At 54.5% G+C, this 17,100-nt stretch overlaps 1 protein-coding gene across 1 annotated transcript in view; it reads right to left on the reverse strand.

Annotated features, from left to right (window-relative positions):
• Window positions 1–6,187: 6,187 nt before the first annotated feature.
• The window catches only part of LOC144735875 (type II inositol 1,4,5-trisphosphate 5-phosphatase-like), a 46,788-nt gene continuing 35,875 nt past the window's right edge, over window positions 6,188–17,100 (reverse strand). Inside the window, exons 15-19 of the mRNA XM_078618438.1 lie at window positions 10,112–10,234; window positions 9,841–9,925; window positions 8,503–8,630; window positions 7,168–7,279; window positions 6,188–6,518 (exon numbers count right to left, since the gene is read on the reverse strand). Coding sequence (XP_078474564.1) covers window positions 6,400–6,518; window positions 7,168–7,279; window positions 8,503–8,630; window positions 9,841–9,925; window positions 10,112–10,234 — 567 coding nt within the window. The 3' untranslated portion in view covers window positions 6,188–6,399. The remainder of the gene's footprint in view (window positions 6,519–7,167; window positions 7,280–8,502; window positions 8,631–9,840; window positions 9,926–10,111; window positions 10,235–17,100) is intronic.

Here is a 17,100-nt window from a genome sequence, read left to right on the forward strand (position 1 = left end):
AATATTTGAGGCATGGTGGCACCGGCGAGGTCAACCCCCACAATGCCCCGCGATATTTGAACTGTGGGGGTTTCCCCTCCTCCAAGATCTCACAGAGATGCTCAACAAAACCAGCGAGCCAGTCCTTGGGGGTTGGATGGTGATGGGTGTGGCACTGCAAGTTACCTCCCAGCGCAGGCTGCGGTATAGGCCTCCTCAATCTTGGACGTGCGATGTTGTAGACGGTGGGAGGTAGCCTGCTGCATTCTTCCATCGAGCTGGAACGCCTCCTCCATCAGCGAGGGGCTTTGTTGAAGGCTGCACCATGTACCCAATGCAGCCAACCCCAGCTGCGAGTGATGATGAACTATCTCACTTGTAACCTTCGTCAGCGATACCAGGCTATTGTGTTCAAGCGGGTCTCTAGATGAACGCTTACCACCAGTGAAATAGTGGTAGGCACAACTTACACATGACAAGCCGATGGTCAGTGGGCAGATCAGCTCCATGGTAGGCCCTGGTGCGAAGTACATGGGCCTACATTTGCTCTGCCATCACGTGGTCCAGCAGATGTTCTTGCTTGGACCTGGCATGCATCCATGATGTTGTGTGTGTAGAGATGTAAATAGTTTCTATGGCATCTAGGTTCACGACTGCTTAGGTCACGTGCCTCTCTCTGGCACCGGCGAAAATATGGCAGGAAGCGGGCCCTAGAGGGCATGGTCCCGTTGAACGGAGAGAGGGCACATGAACGACCGACACGGAGTAGCAAGGGGGTCCGAAAAGGGGGCTTGAGGGACATGTGACGCTGGCCCCGGTTCCTTCTGGAGAGATCGAGTAGGGGGCGTGGCCGGAGGCGGAGCGAGGCCACACTCGAGAGGACAAGAGGGATGGGGGCGGAGCGACCGTGGTTGTTTGGAAGAGTGGACTCACCGTGTTACGTCTCTCCGCTCTTCGGTCGTCCGTTTAGATGGTATTTGAGGTTATGTGCGTCAGGAAGAGTTACCGTCCTGACCCAGTTACGTAGTGACCCCGGTTGGGGTCTAGTTAAACCGCTGTAACGTTAAAGTAGTAGCCCTGTTGGGCTGTATAATAAACGTGGTGCCTCCAGATTACAGTATGCGTCTCCGTGGGACCCACTACATATGGATGCGCCGATGCCAGAACAGCATGTTGGTAATTACAAACCCATGGGCTGCACAGAAGTCTAGCAGCCTCCTACTGTTGTTATTGAGCTGATCTGGCCTATGCCTTTCAATCCCTCTGGCCCTCGTGCTTACATCATGACTCACTCGGGTTTTAAAAGTCACCGACAAGATAACTATCCCATAGGGCCACTTTAGCAAACATCTGGGACAGGTCATAGAAGACATCCGACTCATCAGCCTTGTCTGCATCCCTCCACCGATGTTCAGCTCCTGTTGGTGCGTAAGCCACCACCACCATTCCTGATGAGGAGGCAAGCCCACAACAGCCTGGGCCTTACAGCTTCCCACATCTTGCCTCAATCTTGTTATGTTTGTTCAGACGACGTGCCACTGTTGTTTAGCAATTTCCTATCCCAAGTGGAGAATTGTCCACCCTTCATAGTAATTGGAACCAAACCAGTCCACCGGGCCTCCTGTATGCCACAGAGGGGTCCAAGTGGTAGCGGTCCAGCTCCCAACAGAGGAATGGCAGCCTCTCCTCTGCAGCGAGCATTTGGACATCCCACGTGGCAAACCTCAGTGATTTCCTGCTTCAATTCTAGATTAATCCACCTCTACGGGGAGGTTGTCCTTACAATTATGTCCAAAACAACTTTCCCTGTGTTGCCTTCTCTGTGTATGTATCTCTGCTTGTTGTAATTTTGCTTCGTCTTCGTTTACCGTGGTTGGTGTCTCCGTTGTCGTTTCCCACGATTTGTTGCCTGCATTGGTCCTTCTCTCCGCCCCTTCCCTTCCCTCACCTCTACAGCCTATATAAGTTCCTGTACGTTATCCCTCCGGGCATCTTTCTGTGTGCCTCTCCATGTGTGTATGTCTCTTGGTGTGGTGTTGCTCTGCTTGTCCCTCTGTGTCTTCTCTGTGTATGTATCTCTGCTACCTTGTACCTCGTGTCTGTTCACGAGTCCTCGTCCTCAGTCCCACGTTGGTATGTTCAGCCCAGAAGATGAACACAACATGTAGCAGTCTTTTGAAATACGTGGTCAACCAGGTTAGTGTCTAACTGTGCTGTTGGCCGACTGGTTTGCATCGCATTATGTTTCTAAGGTTTGTTGAGTTCGTGTCTCTCCATCTTCTTGCTGTATTTGCCTCCGTGCAGTTTGCCGTTCTCTGTGTGCTCTGCGTGTGATGTTCCTGTGTTCCCTCGCTATGTTTTGCCCCATTTTCGCCTGATGGCGAGCGCTTGTGTTGCTTTCGAAACGTCGTGATTTATTTTATATTTTAATTGTGATTTATTTATATTTTATTTCTACATTAGTGACTTTACCGAAAGAACCAATGAGTCCAGTCTGGCTCTGCAAATTGTGGTTAGGCCAGCAAACGGTCGTGAACACAACTGTACCCCCGGTGAGCCTCTAGCGCAAGCTGAGTTAGTTGGTTATTTCCACCATGGAACTTGGTTTAGAAAAAAAGAGGTGTGCGAATGTGGAGGGGTTACCAGCCCCCCACTACTCTAACTACACACACAAGCAGGCTTACACACCCCCTACTCACTCACATCAGCCTCAACAACAACCGCCATTCGCCACAAGGGACGGTGACGTCACCACGGTGCTTGTGCCAGGCTATGTGCACGTTGAGGCCATGTGAAGTGTCGGACGCCCGCTGGCAGGTCACGGGACAGACCGAGGTGCCATGGGTTGACCGACTGAGATGACTGAGATGACTGGCTAATGTACCACCTGTGCCCCCTACTGTGCTCACTTGCTGCGTTTATCCGCCCGCCGCTCTGCTCGTTGTGAGCGTCGCTCCTCCGCCCTCCGTTGTTGTTGGAAGGCGACTGCCTCCAACTGCCCAGAAGCGTCCTTTCGAGCCTCCTCCACAAAGGCCGATCTTGACACAGCTGGTACCAGTCATTGGCAAGTCCACTCAGCTCAACAACCTCTTGTACCATTTCACTCAGCCTCAACATACACCGCTACTCACACACACATTAACCTCACCACATCCACCATCGCACCACGCCTCACACACTATCCTCACGACGTTACACCATGAAGCACACTAGTTCGCACAACACAATCACACATTAAACACACACATACGTGCGGCATCGGCAGGTTGGATGGATAGACACGTATGAGACCTTTATCATAGAGTGACACACGTACACATATAATATAATATAGACTGTGACTTCATTTCGGGCTAGGCCATAATCATTAAAACAACACCGCTGTCATTGTTATTATTGCAGTGTGCACGGGGAAGAGGGGGGGGTTACAGCCCAGTCCACACACACAAACCCGTCGCATGCAACTCCATCCCTTCCACGTGGTCGTCTTCGCAAACAGGTTGCTCACAGCAGAGATGTGGACTCGAATGAGCCTCGATCCTCGGTCTCTCGAGTTCTCGCCTGATTACACAAACCCAACTCCGACACGTGGTTCGCTCAGCCACACGGCTGTGACCGCTCGCCTGTGGTGGGACTCCCAACCTGCCCACGTGAACGTCTCCACAACCAGTTACAACCCAGAAAGCTCCAAAATTAGTTACAACCCAGTTGAACAGTCGGTTGCAGGCAACCGACTGTTCAGGCCAGACTCGACTTTCACGCGGTGCGGTCGATCTGCCCGGCGGTTTCGAGCGGGTCGCGCGCTACACACGGCACGCGACTCACGAGGTGCGATCGGCCGTTACGATCCCGAGCGTGCCGTGCAAGAATGTCCTCGCGCACGCAACTGGTCGTGCGGATGCGGACAAAGCGGTCGCGAGCCGGCAATGACGATCAAAGCCGCGGCGCGACTAGCGCCACTGCGGGGCGGCTCGTGACGCACGGCCGGAGCTCCACCACCACCACCACCTCTCCTCTCTCGCTTTCTTTGGTGACGACGACCAACGGCTCTCGCTGCGGAGCTGTAGCCGGCAAAATAGGACGAAGGGCGATAGACACGAGTTACGGCCGACGGGAGAGGAGGCTTCGTTTCTCCATGCGAAGGAGCTGTTGGTCACGGGGTAGGACGGCAGGACGTCTAGTTTATCCGCGTGAAGCTCTAGCCGAGAGGAAGGGACGGGAGCTGTAGCCGAGGCGGTAGGGACCTTAGTTGAAGTGTGTGGAAGAGCTGTGGCCGAGGGGAGGGGGTTATAATCCTCGCCCCAGCTCACAGGGGGTCACAACGTGCTTTACAATCACCCCCTCGGATATATCGTCCATCCAACGAGCCACGTCGTCTCAAACGCGCCCCCGTGTCTTGCTCCGAGAGCCTCCCGCAGGACTACGCTGCCGAACGATCGGCGTCGGTGACGCCGGGTCCATGATTACGAATCATTCTCCTCGAGGATCGCCCTGGAAAATACCCAAACGCGCGAGACCGCGGCGGCGACGGTGGCGGCGTGGGAATCACCGTGACCCCAACCATAACCCTAGCCACCCCCCAACCCCAAACCCCATTAGTTTATGCAGCTGGATAAAAACCACGTCCATGTTAAAAACACGCGGAGGCACGGGGAGAAGTGGAGAGGCGCGCGGAGACACGGGCGGATAAACGGAGAAACGCAGCGAGACGCGTGGGGAGACACGCGGGGGGAGACGGGGAGGAGTGAGGACACACGTGGGAGATGTGGTGTGGTGCAGGAAGATGTGGCGATGTGCACCGAGACACGGGGAGACGCAGGAAAACGCGGAGAGACGCTGGAAGATACGTGGAGACGTGGATAGATGCGGGGAGAAGGAGAGACATGGGGAGACATGGGGAGACATTTGGAGACATGGGAAGACGCGGGAAGACACGGGGAGATGAGTGGACATGGGGGGGAGACACAGGAGACACGCGGAGATGCAACCGCCCACTGAACTGTCACTCCTGCAGCCCTCCTCGCACGACCCATGGAGACCCCATCAAATGTGAGCAACGAACGGAGTAATGAGCGCAGGTGATTGACGGTCACTACGTCCCACCGAGAGCACGTCACTCAGATCAACTAGAAGCTCACCCGACTCGCCGTTCTCGAGACACTCCATGGACCTGCACTTTCCCAACTCCCCCCCCTCCTCCTCCACACTCTCTCTCTCTCTCCAACCTCTCTCCCCTTTCATCTCGCTCCCCTCTCCGGCCCTAACCCACACATCAGCCCTTACCCTTCATCCTATAACAGTGGCTGGTACGAGAGTGTGTCCTCAAAACACCGGGTTCACTCGAGGGTGGCGCTGCCCTGCTTTGTTCGTTATTTACCCAAACCCCGCTACCTCCATGAAGGTTAAATTAATGTTACCGACACTGATTTTAACATCACCGCTGTGGATGCTCCATCCACTGTTACACTAGCTACCGTGCTAATCCACTGCTACACTGGTCACTGTACTTATCCGGCTTAGCGGTAGAGCGAGCGCCTCGCAAGCGGAACGTTGCGAGTTCAAACCCAGGCTGTCGACTTGATCGCGCCTATCTCTCTGGGGGTCAATAGAAATGAGAACCGATTTTTTGTGAAAGATCAACAGCGGCTGTCCCGTGGAAAGACTCGCCCCCGCTGCCACAGCAATGGCTCTGCAAGGCTGCAAACGGGTGATGAGCACCGATGACTCGATGCAGCGAAATGACTCGGACCGGGGCTACAACTGGGACCGCGTGGCGTGGGAGAGCGTCCCAACGCAGCTCCGCCGACCAACCCAGCGTCGCTGGGTTGTAAAACGTGGCCAAGTGAGAGACCTGCAATTTGCTAAATTCAAAGAAATCACCTCTTAGATTGAGCACACAGCAGCAATCATGCCCCCTCCCACCTCTACCGGCAGACTAACGCCCAATTTTGCACGCCACGTGCCGATGTCACATTTGTCTCCCACGGGGAACAGCTGATGCTTTGAGAGTGACAGAGGAGCTGTGACGCAAGGCGCTTGGAGTTGCCGAAGCAACGACGGACTTGCCATGTAAATGCAGAGATCATTGTCACGATTGTCACCGTCGTTAACGCGATACCCACACACGTCATTTCGAGGACACACATTTACCACGACTCCGAGCACTGATGCTAACCACTGCTACCCCACTCCCTTACCAGCCCCCACCACCCCCCCCCCCCGTCCACCGCCAGCATTCACAAACCCAATCTCGTTATAATTTAACCTCTTCCTGAACCCTGACCTCGCACCACCAACCTCCTACCACCAACCACCAACCCCGCCCCGCCCCGCCCCGCCCCACAAGGTCGGACACCGGTGCGAAGTGGGGGGGGGCAGCAACATGGCCGCCGGAGTCACGTGACCCGCGGCGGCGGCCAATCAGCTGCTGTCGTCGTGCAAGAGGAAGTGCTGCATGAAGGCGATGTGCTTCCTGCGGTCGTCCGGGAGGCGGCGCCGGTTGGGCGGCGGGCGGAGCAGCACCGAACCAAACACCGAGGCTGGGCAGGGGGGGGTAATGGGGAATCAACGTGGGGGGCACAGGGGGGACCGCGAGGGTGAGAGGGGCGGAAAGCGATCGGTCTTCCGCGAGGCGCGTCATAACGTCGCCGGCACTCCGGGAGTCTGAGCGAGTGGTGAGTGGTGAGCGTGTGGTGAGCAGTGTGTGTGGAGCGTGTGGTGAGCGTGTGGTGAGTGGTGAGCGTGTGGCGAGTGGTGTGTGTGGAGCGTGTGGTGAGCGTGTGGTGAGTGGTGAGCGTGTGGCGAGTGGTGTGTGTGGAGCGTGTGGTGAGCGTGTGGTGAGTGGTGAGCGTGTGGTGAGTGGTGTGTGTGGAGCGTGTGGTGAGCGTGTGGTGAGTGGTGAGCGTGTGGTGAGTGGTGTGTGTGGAGCGTGTGGGGAGCGTGTGGTGAGTGGTGAGCGTGTGGTGAGCGTGTGGTGAGTGGTGAGCGTGTGGTGAGTGGTGTGTGTGGAGCGTGTGGGGAGCGTGTGGTGAGTGGTGAGCGTGTGGTGAGCGTGTGGTGAGTGGTGAGCGTGTGGTGAGTGGTGAGCGTGTGGTGAGCGTGTGGTGAGCGTGTGGTGAGTGGTGAGCATGTGGTGAGCGTGTGGTGAGTGGTGAGCGTGTGGTGAGCATGTGGTGAGCGACCCCTCACCCAGCATGCGAGCGTCCGTGTGGTTGGCGTCCGAGTGCTTGAGCAGCTCGCGAAGGAACGCGGCCAGGTAGTGGAACGCACCACCATGGCACCCGGGCAGGCGCGAGAGCTCCTGCCAGAGAGGGGCACGGGTGGGTCAAGGTGGGTCAAGGTGGGTCAAGGTGAGTCAAGGTGAGTCAGAGTGAGTCAAGGTGGGTCAAGGTGGGTCAAGGTGAGTCAGAGTGAGTCAAGGTGGGTCAAGGTGGGTCAAGGTGAGTCAAGGTGGGTCAAGGTGAGTCAGAGTGAGTCAGAGTGAGTCAAGGTGAGTCAGAGTGAGTCAAGGTGGGTCAAGGTGAGTCAAGGTGGATCAAGGTGGGTCAAGGTGAGTCAGAGTGAGTCAGAGTGAGTGAGGTGGGTCAAGGTGAGTCAAGGTGAGTCAGAGTGAGTGAGCCAGGGGCGAGTTAGGTTGAGGAGCCAGGAGGTTCAGGTGAGCTACGCGAGTGACTCAGAGCCAAATCCGCGGAGGTTTAAACTCCGTCGGGCAAACTTGGCCGTCCCCAAGCGGGGAGCGGCACGGCGGCCACCATGGACGCTGGTGGGGAAGCCTGCGGTAGGCCTGAGTGAAGCGCCTCGCAGCGTCTGGAGAGGCACACTCACGTCCACGCTTCATACCCATGGACATTGGAGAGGCCCCCCCCTCCCTCCTCCCCTTAGGGTGCCTTGAGGTCAGAGACTCTGCAATGAGCCCGGGGGTTCCCATCCGAAGTTCATTGGCCGCCCAGCCACGGCGATCGCACCGGGTTCCAGACCCATCGACTCTGAGACCCAACGGCTTCCATGAAGAAGCCCGTTCGTGGTTTGGCTGCGGCAGGCCGCCCTGGTGAACCGTGCGCAAGGGACCAGGCGCCTCACGGTGGACATGAAACGCCCACCAGGACGGCATTCGAAACGAGTGGTCGGCCATCGCGTGCAAACTTCACGAATCAAAATTTTACACATTTGAAAAATTACACTGCAAATGACTCGGTCTGGAATCACAGACACACGGACACAGCAGCAGCAATCAACGTCCGCTCGCAGGCCAGGCGCCGAGTCCCCTTGGAGGTGCCCCTAGAGGCCTAGTCCACCGTGACCACGCCGCGGCAATCGTCGCCTCCCCACTGTCAAACGATCACAACGGGGGCCTACCGAGTGGCGATCGCCCCGCAAGTGCCACGAGAACCACAGCGGCCACAGCGCTCCGTGATTAACGTTCGCGATGGTAACTCATGGGGGGGGTGCGGGGTGGGGGGGGGGGGTGACCCCCCCCCCCACCCTGCTCCACCCCCAACCCGGCCCCCCTCGCGCCCAGCGAACCTGCTTGCTCTGCGCGTAGCTGGCGGAGGCGTCGAGGCAGCGCGAGTAGAGCTCGTAGCAGACCACCGGCTCGGGCAGCGCCTCCAGGAAGATGAGCAGCGCCTCGGCCACCGAATGGTTGCTGCCAGCTGGGAGCGACGGGGCGGTCAAGGTTGGGGCGGTCCAGGTTGGGGCGGTCAAGGTTGGGGCGGTCAAGGTTGGGGCGGTCAAGGTTGGGGCGGTCAAGGTTGGGGCGGTCAAGGTTGGGGCGGTCAAGGTTGGGGCGGTCAAGGTTGGGGCGGTCAAGGTTGGGGCGGTCAAGGTTGGGGCGGTCAAGGTTGGGGCGGTCAAGGTTGGGGTGGTCAAGGTTGGGGCGGTCAAGGTTGGGGCGGTCAAGGTTGGGGCGGTCAAGGTTGGGGCGGTCAAGGTTGGGGTGGTCAAGGTTGGGGTGGTCAAGGTTGGGGCGGTCAAGGTTGGGGCGGTCAAGGTTGGGGTGGTCAAGGTTGGGGTGGTCAAGGTTGGGGCGGTCAAGGTTGGGGCGGTCAAGGTTGGGGCGGTCAAGGTTGGGGCGGTCAAGGTTGGGGTGGTCAAGGTTGGGGTGGTCAAGGTTGGGGTGGTCAAGGTTGGGGTGGTCAAGGTTGGGGTGGTCAAGGTTGGGGCGGTCAAGGTTGGGGCGGTCAAGGTTGGGGTGGTCAAGGTTGGGGCGGTGTGGGGGGGGGGGGTTCCGGGGCCTGCGGCGTTCTACTGTGGATCGCGGTGCCTGCGTAGCCGCGTGTAAGAGTGAGAGTGTGTGTCAGTGTGTGCGTGTCAGTGTGTGCGTGTCAGTGTGTGCGTGTCAGTGTGTGCGTGTCAGTGTGTGCGTGTCAGTGTGTGCGTGTCAGTGTGTGTGTGTCACTGTGTGTGTGTGTGTGTCAGTGTGTGTGTGTCAGTGTGTGTAGGGGAGCGGTGGTGTGGCGGTTAGCGCGCTGCGCTATGAACCTAGCGACCCGGGTTCGATTCCCGCTCACGGCCAACACCAGTGACGATTATCTGAACCGGTCCTGAGCCTCCCCTAGGTCGACTCAGCCTCAAATGGGTACCCAGTGTGGTGTGTAAACATCGCCACTGGGGAGACAAAGGCGGTCGGGCGTGGTGCTGGCCACCCACCCCCTCGTGTACCGTTCCGGCCTTCATAGATGCTCGCTAACATCACTTGCCCCTACAGTCTGTTACAGGCTATACAGGGGAACTTTGTCTTTGTGTAGCTGTGTGGGTGTAGCTGTGTGTGTGTAGCTGTGTGGGTGTAGCTGTGTGGGTGTAGCTGTGTGGGTGTAGCTGTGTGTGTGTAGCTGTGTGTGTGTGTAGCTGTAGAGAGGATACGAAGTTTCTCCGGGAACCCCGTGTCCAGGGCGTCTCGGATCTCCTCCATCTCCGCATGCAGCCCTGGCTGCTGAAATAGGTCCTCCTGCCACCACAACCACCACCACAACCATCACCATGTGACATAGACCACAACCAATACCATCACAACCACAATGTTACAGACACAACCACCACAACCATCCCCACCACCACCACTACCATCCCCATCATCACCACCACCACCACCCCCCATCATCACCACCACCATCACTACCACAAGGTGGACCACCTGCTGGCAGCCGTGCTGGTAGAGGTGGTCGACCATCATCCAGAGCTCCTTGGGGACGTGAAGCGGCTTCTCAAAGAACGCGCACTGAGCCAGGCGCTCATCCACGCACGGGGGCAGCTGGGCCTGCGGAACACCGCGTCACACGCCGCATCACACGCCGCGTCACACGCCGCGTCACACACCGCGTCACACCATGTGACCCATCACACACCGTGTCACACCACGTCACACCACGTGACCCATCACACACCGCATCACACCACGTGACCCATCACACATCGCGTTACCCATCAACGCAGCTCACTAATTATGGGGATATTTTCAAGGCTCTCGGAGCTCATCACCCAATACAGCCCAGATTAAACCCAGGATGGTTCGTGGGCAGACCATCCTAAATGTTTCAAACCGGCGGAGATGTACCATTAGAGGGGTCCACATTTCGCAAGCGTAGAGAAGGGAGGGCATGAAATGTGGCCGGGAAGACCCGGAGCTTCGTGTGGAGGGACAGGCAAGGCAGCTTACACGAAGCTTGACGCAGCTCATGTAGTAAAAATGCCACTCGACTGATTCGGAGACCTTTGGTGCCAAACTGTACACGCTCAATAACAATACTCGCACGTATACACACAACCATTCTGTTTCACACACGTACAAAATAACACGAAACATCCCTCATAAAGCCACGGGACAGGCTGCTGGGGCAGGTGCTGTTATCATGCTCCCATTGTCATGGACGTACCCTTATAAAACATTTCATGTTCAGATGGATTGCATCCTAATTGTCTAAATTGCATTGTCTTTTCATACTAAACACAATGACAATGAGGAGAATTATAATTGATCAGTTAATGGGCGTTTGAGGATGTCGAGAATATTATTTTGTGAAGGAAACTTGGCACCACTGGTAAAGCCCACAGAGCTATGCAGGCTCTTTTTCAGAAGCGACCTGGCCACAGATGATAGCTGAACAAAGTGGCTCATCACGTGGAAATTCATAGCAGCCAAAAACTCTAAACTTGTTCATCTAAATGTGGAGAGAAAAACTTGACGACCCCGAGAAAAATCCATGCGACCACGGGGAGAGAGACACGCAAACTCCAAATAAACAGCAGCAGGCGTCAGGGTCAGGATCGAAGCCACAGCCTCCTGCATACCAGGCGAGGTAGTTAACATCTCCTAGCCACCGTGATGATGATGAGAGCGAGACAGGCAGACTCCAAATATACAGCAGCAGGCGTCAGGGTCGGGATCGAACCCATGACCTCCTGTATACCAGGCGAGGTAGTTAACATCTCCTAGCCACCGTGATGATGATGGTGAGAGAGACACACAAACTCCAAATATACAGCAGCAGGCGTCAGGGTCGGGATCGAACCCACGACCTCCTGTGTACCAGGCGAGGTAGTTAACATCTCGCCGTCTGGAGGTTGTTGGCTCATAATGTGTCGAAAACATCCCCCCCCCCCGCCAACTCCGAAGCGCTCCATGAGAATGATGGCCAGGCCGTGGAGGGCCCAGATCACGTTTGCGAGGTTTGGAACTCGAGGACAGACGCACATAAACTATCGCCTTATCTCCCAAACAAAAGGAGCATGGGATTGACGGCCAAGCTGCGGAGGTCCGATAAGATCTGGAAGATCTCGACTGTCTCACACAAGAGAGAGAGAGAGAGAACATACATTTGATGAGAAATAAACTAATTCTCATACACCGGTCCATTCACGCAATGAGTATTCAATTACATTTTTCGTGATTTTATATCCGTTGTACCAAATTCCAAGTGTCGTGCCACTCTCCCAGCGACTGCTCGCGATGTGGCAACGCCGTGGAGGGGAACTCGTGCAGTGGTGGACCGCGGGGACCACGCTCCCCAAAGACAAAGGTCCCCCGTGTAGCCTTAACAGGCTGTTGGGGCAAGTTCTTTCAGCGAGTAGCACCTATGAAGGCCGGCATGGCACACGAAGGGGTGGGTGGCCAACACCACGCCCGGCCGCCTTTGTCTCCCCATCAGTGCTGTTTACACACCATACCAGGTACTCATTTAAGGCTGAGTCGACCTAGGAGAGGCACAGGACCGGTTCAGATAATCGCCACTGGTGTTGGCCACGAGCGGGAATCAAACTCTGGTTGCCGGGTTCGTAGCGCAGCGCTAACCGCTACACAAACACACGCACACACACAGAACACACAAAGAACACACACACACAGAACACACACACAGAGAACACACACACACGCACACACGCACACACACAGAACACACAGAACGCACACACACAGAACACACAGAACACACACACACAGAACACACACACACAGAACACACACACACAGAACACACACACACAGAACACACACGCACACACGGAACACGCACACACAGAACACACACACACACAGAACACACACACACAGAACACACACGCACACACAGAACACGCGCACACAGAACACGCACAACAACAACAACAACATCGGGAGACACTCTCACCTCCCGTCTAAATTGCTGCCAGAAAATTGAATAGAGAATGAGGTGAACTGCGCGGGTATTTATAGATGCAGTGGCGGTGGGCGACGGTGGGTCCCTAATTGCCGGCGCGGAGCACGGAACAGATCGACGTGAGTCACCCCGGCACGACGGCACCCCGCTCGGCCGCTGGCCCCAACTAGCGAGTGAGCCACTGAGCCGGTGAGCCGGTGAGCTGGCCAGTGAAGCGTCAAGTCAACACGCGGCTTGGCAAACAAGTGGATTGAGTGATGAGCCAACCATAGACTCATACAGAGACCCATAGATTCATACGGAAACCCATAGACTCGCACAGAAACCCATAGCCTCACACAGAGACCCATAGACTCGCACAGAAACCCATAGACTCACACAGAGACCCATAGCCTTACACAGAGACCCATAGACTCACACAGAGACCCATAGACTCACTCAGAGACCCATAGTCTCACACAGAGACCCATAGACTAACACAAAGACCCATAGACTCACACAGAGACCCATAGACTCACACAGAGACCCATAGTCTCGCACAGAAACCCATAGACTCATACAGAGACCCATAGCCTCACAAAGAGACCCATAGCCTCGCACAGAAACCCATAGACTCGCACACAGACCCATAGACTCATACAGAGACCCATAGCCTCACACAGAGACCCATAGACTCGCACAGAAACCCATAGACTCACACAGAGACCCATAGACTCGCACAGAAACCCATAGACTCGCACATAAACCCATAGACTCGCACAAAGACCCATAGACTCGCTCAGAGACCCATAGTCTCATACAGAGACCCACAGACTCACACATAGACCCACAGACTCACACAGAGACCCACAGACTCACACAGAGACCCACAGACTCACACAGAGACCCACAGACTCACACATAGACCCATGGACTCACACAGAGACACATAGACTCACACAGAGACCTATAGACTCGCACAGAGACCCATATACTCACACAGAAACCCATAGACTCATACAGAGACCCATAGACTCACACAGAGACACAGACTCACACAGAGAGCAATAGACTCTCAGAGACCCATAGTCTCACACAGAGACCCATAGACTAACACAAAGACCCATAGACTCACACAGAGACCCATAGACTCACACAGAGACCCATAGACTCGCACAGAAACCCATAGACTCATACAGAGACCCATAGCCTCACACAGAGACCCATAGCCTCGCACAGAAACCCATAGACTCGCACACAGACCCATAGACTCATACAGAGACCCATAGACTCACACAGAGACCCATAGCCTCACACAGAGACCCATAGACTCGCACAGAAACCCATAGACTCACACAGAGACCCATAGACTCGCACAGAAACCCATAGACTCGCACAGAAACCCATAGACTCGCACAAAGACCCATAGACTCGCTCAGAGACCCATAGTCTCATACAGAGACCCACAGACTCACACATAGACCCACAGACTCACACAGAGACCCACAGACTCACACAGAGACCCACAGACTCACACAGAGACCCACAGACTCACACAGAGACCCATAGACTCACACAGAGACACATAGACTCACACAGAGACCTATAGACTCGCACAGAGACCCATATACTCACACAGAAACCCATAGACTCATACAGAGACCCATAGACTCACACAGAGACACAGACTCACACAGAGAGCAATAGACTCACAGAGACCCATAGACTCACACAGAGACCCATAGACTCACACAGAGACCCATAGACTCACACTAAGACCCATAGACTCACACTAAGACCCATAGACTCACTCAGAGACCCATAGTCTCACACAGAGACCCATAGACTAACACAGAGACCCATAGACTCACACAGAGACCCATAGACTCACACAGAGACCCATAGACTCACACAGAGACCCATAGACTCACACAGAGACCCATAGACTCATACAGAGACCCATAGACTCACACAGAGACCTATAGACTCACACAGAGACCCATAGACGCATACAGAGACCCATAGACTAACACAGAGACCCATAGACTCACACAGAGACCCATAGACTCACACAGAGACTTATAGACTCACACAGAGAACCATAGACTCACACAGAGACCCATAGACTCATACAGAGACCCATAGACTCACACAGAGACCTATAGACTCACACAGAGACCCATAGACTCATACAGAGACCCATAGACTAACACAGAGACCCATAAGACTCACACAGAGACCCATAGACTCATACAGAGACCCATAGACTCACACAGAGACCTATAGACTCACACTGAGACCCATAAGCTCACACTAAGACCCATAGACTCACTCAGAGACCCATAGTCTCACACAGAGACCCATATACTAACACAGAGACCCATAGACTCACACAGATACCCATAGACTCACACAGAGACCTATAGACTCACACAGAGACCCATAGACTCACACAGAGACCCATAGACTCATACAGAGACCCATAGACTCACACAGAGACCCATAGACTCACACAGAGACCCATAGACTCACACAGAGACCCATAGACTTATACAGAGACCCATAGACTCACACAGAGACCCATAGACTCACACAGAGACCCACAGACTCACACAGAGACACAGAGACTCACACAGAGACCCATAGACTCACACAGAGACCCATAGACTCATACAGAGACCCATAGACTCACACAGAGACCTATAGACTCACACAGAGACCCATAGACTCACACAGAGACCCATAGACTCACACAGAGACACATAGACTCACACAGAGACACATAGACTCACACAGAGACCCATAGACTCACACAGAGACCCATAGACTCATACAGAGACCCATAGACTCACACAGACCCATAGACTCACACAGAGACCCATAGACTCACACAGAGACTTATAGACTCACACAGAGACCCATAGACTCACACAGAGACCCATAGACTCATACAGAGACCCATAGACTCATACAGAGACCCATAGACTCACACAGAGACCTATAGACTCACACAGAGACCCATAGACGCATACAGAGACCCATAGACTAACACAGAGACCTATAGACTCACACAGAGACCCATAGACTCACACAGAGACTTATAGACTCACACAGAGAACCATAGACTCATACAGAGACCCATAGACTCACACAAGAGACCCATAGACTCACACAGAGACCCACAGACTCACACAGAGACACACAGACTCACACAGAGACCCATAGACTAACACAGAGACCCATAAGACTCACACAGAGACCCATAGACTCATACAGAGACCCATAGACTCACACAGAGACCTATAGACTCACACTGAGACCCATAAGCTCACACTAAGACCCATAGACTCACTCAGAGACCCATAGTCTCACACAGAGACCCATATACTAACACAGAGACCCATAGACTCACACAGAGACCCATAGACTCACACAGAGACCTATAGACTCACACAGAGACCCATAGACTCACACAGAGACCCATAGACTCATACAGAGACCCATAGACTCACACAGAGACCCATAGACTCACACAGAGACCCATAGACTCACACAGAGACCCATAGACTTATACAGAGACCCATAGACTCACACAGAGACCCATAGACTCACACAGAGACCCACAGACTCACACAGAGACACATAGACTCACACAGAGACCCATAGACTCACACAGAGACCCATAGACTCATACAGAGACCCATAGACTCACACAGAGACCTATAGACTCACACAGAGACCCATAGACTCACACAGAGACCCATAGACTCACACAGAGACACATAGACTCACACAGAGACACATAGACTCACACAGAGACCCATAGACTCACACAGAGACCCATAGACTCATACAGAGACCCATAGACTCACACAGACCCATAGACTCACACAGAGACCCATAGACTCACACAGAGACTTATAGACTCACACAGAGACCCATAGACTCACACAGAGACCCATAGACTCATACAGAGACCCATAGTCTCACACAGAGACCCATAGACTAACACAGAGACCCATAGACTCACACAGAGACCCATAGACTCACACAGAGACCCATAGACTCACACAGAGACCTATAGACTCACACAGAGACCCATAGACTCACACAGAGACCCATAGACTCACACAGAGACCCATAGACTCATACAGAGACCCATAGACTCACACAAGAGACCCATAGACTCACACAGAGACCCACAGACTCACACAGAGACACACAGACTCACACAGAGACCCATAGACTCACACAGAGACCCATAGACTCACACAGAGACCCATAGACTCACACAGAGACCCATAGACTCACACAGAGACCCATAGACTCACACAGAGACCCATAGACTCACACAGAGACCCATAGACTCACACAGAGACCCATAGACTCACACAGAGATCCACAGACTCACACAGAGACACATAGACTCACACAGAGACCCATAGACTCACACAGAGATCCACAGACTCACACAGAGATCCACAGACTCACACAGAGACACACAGACTCA

The sequence above is a fragment of the Lampetra planeri genome, chromosome 57 (assembly GCF_965212315.1).
Source record: "Lampetra planeri chromosome 57, kcLamPlan1.2.h2, whole genome shotgun sequence".
NCBI lineage: Eukaryota > Metazoa > Chordata > Hyperoartia > Petromyzontiformes > Petromyzontidae > Lampetra > Lampetra planeri.